Source organism: Bactrocera neohumeralis, chromosome 5 (genome assembly GCF_024586455.1).
Source record: "Bactrocera neohumeralis isolate Rockhampton chromosome 5, APGP_CSIRO_Bneo_wtdbg2-racon-allhic-juicebox.fasta_v2, whole genome shotgun sequence".
Classification (NCBI taxonomy): Eukaryota; Metazoa; Arthropoda; class Insecta; order Diptera; family Tephritidae; genus Bactrocera; species Bactrocera neohumeralis.
Genome location: NC_065922.1, coordinates 4280551 through 4288408, shown reverse-complemented (window position 1 = coordinate 4288408; position 7858 = coordinate 4280551). Strand labels below are relative to the sequence as shown.

At 39.1% G+C, this 7858-nt stretch overlaps 1 protein-coding gene across 2 annotated transcripts in view; it reads right to left on the bottom strand.

Annotated features, from left to right (window-relative positions):
• Positions 1-1439: 1439 nt before the first annotated feature.
• The window catches only part of LOC126760370 (thyroid receptor-interacting protein 11), a 50818-nt gene continuing 44399 nt past the window's right edge, over positions 1440-7858 (bottom strand). For both annotated transcript variants that reach the window (XM_050475959.1, XM_050475960.1), the window contains 4 exons: positions 6665-6828; positions 6335-6538; positions 2111-2377; positions 1440-2048 (listed from right to left, as the gene is read on the bottom strand). In XM_050475959.1, the coding sequence (XP_050331916.1) occupies positions 1750-2048; positions 2111-2377; positions 6335-6538; positions 6665-6828 (934 nt within the window). In that variant the 3' untranslated portion in view covers positions 1440-1749. The remainder of the gene's footprint in view (positions 2049-2110; positions 2378-6334; positions 6539-6664; positions 6829-7858) is intronic.

Genomic DNA, 7858 nt, shown 5'->3' with positions numbered 1-7858 from the left:
TCTGATCGGCTACAATGTTTTGTCGGACCCGATTGGCCTTTCGTTTGAGTCTCTTGAAGACTTCCACGTAAAACATGGCGTTGACGGTTTGTTCAGGAGAAACAAATTCATGTTGAACGATGCCTTTGTTGTCAAAAAAGACAATGCGCATTGTTTTAACTTTGGATTTGCTCATTCTTCCGGTCTTCATCAGCGACTTTTTCATGGCCTTCCAAAAAGGTCTGGGTAAACATGCTTGATCATATCAAACGGCTCTGTTGCAGATTTACCGAATTTCACACAGAATTTAATCGCGTACCTCTGGTCTAACGAAAGCTGCATTTTCGGCTTGCACCACTCATAGAAACACATCCCGCGAAAATGTTTATCCTGACTCTCCAGGTGCTCGGAGACAACTGACCAGCCGCTCGTTCGTTAGCTAGGAACGCCCTTTACCGAATCCAGTCGGTGCGCGCACGCTCTGAAGTAAAGTCGCGGCGGAAGAAAATCAGTCCTATTACTTTCCGGACAAACCCTGTGCAGACCTCTTCGCTGTAAACTGCGCAGCAAAATCGACGGGGCACCGACTACATAATCCTACTTTTCAGAGGTACAACAAGTAAAGAGTAAACCAGTTAACATAGGAAAAGATAGTTGTCGTAACGGTAGCATATGTTAGCGGCGCGCAAAACCTTAAACATTTATACAGATGACTAGAAAATGGAGAATGGAGTTGGTGTAGAGATATACTATCCAGATTTATGCATAAGACAGTCTCTTAAGTTGCTGGACCACTGCATTTCAAGCAATGTTCTTTGCTATTGGAAAAGCTGCTGAGCTAGCCTCCAATGGATCTGTAGGCAACTCCAGAGTAAACGTCCACATAGACAGCCACGCAGCAATTAAGGCATTAACCTTGTATCGCATATCGACCAGAAGTGAAGGGAGTCGCCAAGAAAAAGCGAGTTCAATTCTCCTGGTTGCCAGGCCACAAAAGCAACGATGACAATGAGATAGAGAACGAGATTGCCAAAAATGTTGTGCGGCTACCAACCAAAAACGTGATATGCATTGGAAAACCAATGCATTGTCATCACGACGATCTCGACAGAAGCATTGTAAGGAAAATCAAAACATGATAGAACGAGCTACCTGGATGCAAGACTGCAAAAGTCATGTGCAAAACGGTAGATCGGAAGTACACAAAATTCCTACTGCCACTCGATAGAAGAGACTGTAGGAAAATGTTTGCTAACTGGTCAATGTCTGGTGTTTGCACACGCCCGCAGAATGGGGCTGACAGATCGAGAAGACTGCAGGAAATGTTAAGAGCAGGGCACCAGGTAATCAGTGGACCATCTCTTGCGCATGCTTGACAGCTTTCCCTTTACGCGTATCTTCTTATTTATTTGATCAGTATAATTATTTTTACGAATGATTGCCTTCCAGAGATAAGTCAGTTTATATATTTATGTGTGTTATTTATTATACATATTTATTTACATTCATTTATAACTAGAGCAAATAGCGAACAATACAAATATATATATACTGAAAATTAAAAAATAAAAATAGAAGACATAACAGATCAGATACAACCAACACTTTAACGCAAAAACAAAAAAATCTATTATAGGTACACTTACTAATTCTAAGAGAGGATTTAACTCCGATGCAAAAGTGCTAAATTGGTATGCAAGTAATTCAAAGTAAAGTACGAGTAAAAAAAGGTAACTACAGCATGAAATGCAAGAAGCGATCTTACAACAATCAAGAATCATTCAGAATATCCTTTAGAATTGAGCTGGAATTGCGCGACGGTGCAAAGTCATTCACCAGCAGGGGCTGTATAGGAATGGGCGCCGGCATGCTGGCGGCCGCAGCAGCTGCACCGCTGTTGCTCGATGTGGATACGCGGCGGGCGGACTGACTGACTGAGCCCGCTGGCGGACTACTTTGTTGAGTGATGTTCAATAAATTGGGCATGTTGGCATCATCGGGCTTAGGCTGTGACTCCTGTTCGAGAAACTGCACAAAAGCCTGCACCAAATTTTCCTTGGAATGTACACCTGCAAACGGAAAATATAAATATTAACTGTAGTTTGTACACTAAGTCATCTGAAACGTTTACCTTGCGCGCTTGCACCACCGCCCAGTATGGCACCCAGCCAACTCGACTGCTGCTTGTTCAGGCCCACTTTGTCCGATTCGCTTTGCGAGAAGTCCAACACAGACGAAATCATGCGCAGCACTTGATTCTTGTCATTCGGATTGCTGCTCACCACATAGCCGATCAGCAAGCTCTTTATGAGACTCTTCTCGATTTTGTCCGACTGACTAGACTCGCTCAGCTTCAGCTTCGTGGATAGCTGCTCATTCTGCTGCTTCAGCGTTTCAACTGTGGAGAATATATATGCACGTAAGCGAGTGATGTGAATTCAAATAAGGGAGGAGATAATAAACAAAAATAAAATTGGATTTTTATTAAAGTGTATAAATCATTTAGTGAGTTAATTTTCCAAGCACTTCTCTTTGCAGGCATTCATCTTTCGTTTAGTTGGTTTTTGCTTTTGTTTTTGTTTATTTTTCCAGCGTTGTTATTTAGCATGCAGAGTTCGGCGTGGCATCCGGGACAGTATGACATAAGTACTGGTAGATTTAACAAGCGATAGCACACCAGTACCTGATGTAATACTCAACCGGACGAACGCACTTAAAGGAGCCGAGTGGCACATTCAGCATTCGTTGTGAGAGGAGCGTGGAGGTTCGTATATTTCAATTGAGGGAATTGAAGGTTTGGAACGTGGGAAGCTTTTTTACATTTGTTCACTTTAATTTTGGTTAAAATTTAAAAAATGTATTGGGTACAGTAGCGGCAAAAAGTGTATGGAGAAAACGCAGGCAATGTATGCAACAAATTATGAAAGTACCAAATCAAATCAAATTAAAGTAAATATTAACTAAAACCAATTCAAATCAAATGTATTTTAATTGTGTAATATAAAAATAATCATCAACAACAAGAACAGTAGAACAAAAACAAAATGTAGAAACGGATGCAACCTCGGGCAATCTCCATATGCAACGTGAGTTCAGCATATCGAATTCGCTCACAGTTACAAATTGAGATTAACCAATTTTGCATTGGACACTAGGGACGCAAAAAAGTAGATAAATCGAGTAAATAAATGATAAATCCAAATATGAAGAAAATCAAATTACAAATCAACATAAATTATACTGAATATTAAGTACAAGTAGTGGAACATAAGAGGAAGAGGCTTGAAAGAGCTAGTGACTAGTAACTAAAACGGTAAATTCGAAATGAAAAATCGTGTGTAGAGAAGGACCTAAACAAAGAAAACTGTATGAATAGAGATCTTAAAAATAGAAATGCAAACTAAGTAATTTATTGTCTGGTCACGTTTGTCTAAAACAATAAAAAACAAAAGTAAATCACTAAAATAGAGTATGAAAAAATATAAATTAAAAGTAAAGTTTACGAAAGTATTGAAACTATAACTAACGGCGAATTAGCGTGTTAGCAATGGAAAAACGAGAAGTAATGAAGCGAAAAAAATCAAATTTTAAAAATTACTTTAAGAAAAATTGTTTTGAAATTGAGTTAAAAATCTAACAATTTCAGTATATTGGAAAAGTCCTATGTGTAAAGAGGTCTAACCTACACGCGAACTTTGTAGTGATATTCGATTTTTTAGCTGAAACTAAGTTTAAAGTAGATATTTACGGGTTTTATAACCGTTTGCGTAGAAAGAATTATGGCTGATTTACATAGAACTTTTGCTGCGTTCATTCTGACATTGTCACGATGAAAATTGTATGTAGATGGACCATTAGCGACCAGATAAAAAATAGACAATGCACGAAATGTTGCGAAAATATTCGAAAATGTCGCTAGAAAAACACTATGATCTCACTATAGCACTATCTTCTAGATATTTTAGCATTATGAAAGTAACCTACAATCTTGGCACCTTCACATAATAGATTTAGTTTTGTTATTCAACTTTCTGTAAGATCGATAGGAAGAAGCAACCAGGAGAGTACTTAAAGTGCAAGCTTATTTAAATAAAATATTAAATCGAATTTATATATATTTTCCCGTAGTTCCTAGGTGGAACATAGGGCCTCAATTTCGTTTTCGGTAATCAGAGGGTTTAAGATGAGTAGGTGATTAGCCTTCTGCATCCGAGCCTAGCTCCGGGGCTGCCGGCTTTGCCTCTAGGCAGGCAATGGTGTGGGAATTTCCTCCTCGCAGGTGCTAAGGTTATGCCGCCTTTACTCGGTCGTCAGAGCCTCGTTCGTAGTGAACAGGGGGTACCGCGCGAAGGTGAGGTTGACGTTTGGGAGGGATAGGCTATATATTCGCATCACCAACCCCATTTGCCCATTTTTTGGTATTAGCTGAATGGGCCCCTGTACGCTTATTTAAATAAAATTTTGAATCGAATTTAAGGGAGTCTTAAATTAAATTAAAATAATAATTTTCTATTACAATATTACAATAAAGATTTGAGAGACTTGGGTGAATCTCATTTGTTGGGTACCATAATTTTCTAAAGTCGTGAAGCGGTACAATTTCTACATAAACGAGTTATTGAAAGCGCTGGTACGGGCGAAACTGCTCAAAAACAACATTGGAGATTTGAGAAGTGAATTACTTTTCAACCTAAGTTATAGTATTGGATAGACGAAAAAGTCTTTTCGTATTTCTAATCAAACTTTAACTTATTTTTTTTTTTTGCATTTATACTAGTAAACAAATAAACAAATATGTACCATTTTGGTCGACCACTTTTTGCCATAAAAACATTATTCCATTTGTGAAAAAATTTCATCAGTGTGAATCGAAATTTCGAAATTTCCAGAACAGAAGCGAGCGAACCATTGTTGTGCTACACGAACTGATACAGCATTGTCTTCAAAATCTTCACCAATTTCGCTGGTGGCTTGCATGGCATTATTCCCTCTTTTATACAAAAATTTCAAAATATAGCGAATTTCTTCAATATTTTCACACATTTTTGAATAGCTGTAACTTTTTTTCAACTTCCCCGATTTTTCTTATGTTAAATGAAGCTTAAAAGAAGCACCTTTCCAACACTATATGGTATGACACAATGTGATTGGTAACACTGGAGATGTACGACTTCAACATCTATTGACAAAATACGAAAAGACTTTTTCGACTACCCAATAATTAGAGCGATTAATTAAAAAATATAATTATATTATATTTGGGTTTGAAAACTTTATAACAAAATAGAATGAAAAGGTCACTAGCTTTACTCCAAACTAACTAAACCAAAAGTAATTAAATTTTTCTTAACAAAAAAAAGTATAGCAAAAAGCCTTCACAATAAGACTAGATTGAAACTTATTTAAATAATTTACTTATATTTCGAATGAGTGCCATAAAATGTTAGTATGTATGTAACTATGAGTTTGTGTTATATAGTAAAAACCTAAGGGTAGCCAAGTAAATCACAAATTTCCATTCCGTCAAACCTAAAGTACAGCCAGTGCAGGTCATAGGCCGCCTAACGTAAGTACGCGCCATCGATGTGCGTCGGTGAGGTGATGGCGAGGGCGCCAGCATAATTAGGCTGATCGATTATGGATTTCTTACGAGCATAGCGAGTATGACAATGAATGATGACAGTGATTTCATAAATTGTTTCTTGTTATTATAATTATATAGCGAACTAGATTATGACTTTGATAGATATGGTGCTGTTGGTGTTGTGATGATGCGCATGATAATTATATATTTTTGTGATTTTTTTAAAAACAATTTTTGTTGGGTTTTTCTTTTGCATTGCGATGACTACATAGAATTCGTAAAAGTGTATACCAACTGAAATTCCGAGTGTTTGAAAATTGATAAAATCCCAGAATTACCAGCTGATATTTACCTTTAAGAATCAATCAGCGTGGCTTAAGGGAAACTTTAACGTTGCAACAATTGTTAACAATTCAAAAGTTTTTTCGTTATTATTAGTAAACATTTTTCCTTGTAGTTTTTCTTTAGTATTTTCCTCAAAGCGTTAATTATTTAGAAATAGTTAAACGGTTCGTTAATGCCAAATGCCAGTTTGCGTGCTGTTATTGAAGATTTCCCTTATGGCTGACGTGGTACTTGGTGGTAGGGTGCTTTGGTGGTTAGTAACAACTAATTCCAGTTCATTTATTTGCATTTAATATATATACGTGTGTAATCACATATGGTTATTTGCTTTGGGTTAGTATACAAGATGCAGTTCACCAATTTTCGTTTACTTTTCACCGGTTTATTTACAATTTATATACGTTTTTATATGAACACCATATTCACCTTCTTCGCGCAGCACTGAGATTGTGCGCTGACACGCCTCCAACTGGTCGCCGAGCCGTGCCGCGGCGCACAGGCCCTGCTTGGCCTCGCCCAGCTGCTGCTGCAGTGCGCCGATCTCCGCCTGCAACTGTGCCTGCTTCTGCTGCTCTTGCTGCAGCTCCTTACGTATGCTGTGGGTGGCGGCTTTGATGTCGTTCTGCTTGTCTGTCGGGGCAAAGAGGCGAAAGTTATAGTAATTGATGAAACATTCAAGCGAAGTCTACTTATTTAGGTTTTAATATATTTTTAATTTGCAATAATTTTCTTCGTTGCATCGATTTGCCAACTCACCATTTTGGAACTGCTCGAGCGCGCACTGCAGATTACACAACGCCGCCTGATTCTTCGACTCTCGATCCTCGGCCAAGCTCAGCTTGTTCACTAACTCGTCGCGCTGCTGTAGTACAAGGGCATACTGCGCTTGCAACGTCTCGGCATGCTGATTGGCGCGTATACTGTGAAAAATTGAAGAATGCGTTGGTTAAATTTATTTCCTTCGAAATTATGATAGCCCTAGGTGCATAAATGTAATTTGTTTTATGGCCATTACGAAACTAATGAATTGCCTTGAAGCGTACCAGCGCTGGCCCGGGAAACAACAACCGGCGAGCAGCCACCGACCTCCGCGTGTCGTAACGAGCCCACCCGCCCACGCAAATGTTCTAATTTTGCTGTGGCATTGCAAATGCGCATTGGTTGCAGTTGTACTAGTAGCTCAGAGGCAGCAGCAAGCGCCAAACGGCTGTGTTGAGACCGATCGCACTAAAATATCACCTGCTGCCCTCTGGCAGCACCTACACCGCCGCGCTGCCAAACTCAACTAATTTCGAACGCTTTGTGACACGTTATCGCTTGACAAAGCAATTGCCATGAGTCGTGACGAAGCTTAACGAAAGGCTTAAAAGCGATAACAGTTACTATTGCTGCTGTTGCTGTTGTGTGGTTGCCTTGTTGCCTAGTTGCCGTGTGCGCCGATGCAATAATGGCGGTGTAGTGAAAAAAGCATAAACCGAAGAAAAACAAACAGAAAGCACGGCAAAGGCACAGGCACTATGACGAAACGTCGGTAATTTCATGCTCCACCAATGTATACAGACTTTGCGGCCGTGTGTGTGCATTTGGCTGGTTGGCTTTGTCTCACCCCCGCCGCATGTGGACGCTTGGAGCTCAAAACATATTGTTTGCCCGATAATTAGGTGATAATTTTTACTATACTTTCAAGGCGTTTTCTATTTTTAATGCTTACTGTACCCGCAACACCCAGCGCACAATGCGCACCGCGGCAGGTGGAGCGAAGTAATACTCGTATCTCAGTTTGTATAAATACATAAGCACAGAAACAAACATGTGTGTATGTGTGGCTTAACACTTGAGTAAACAACGCCAAGTATGGCGTTACCAACACAAATATATCTAAGTACATAGAACTTATAAATTTCATAAAAGCACGTTTCACCATTTCAATGCAATTTAATTACTTCGAAA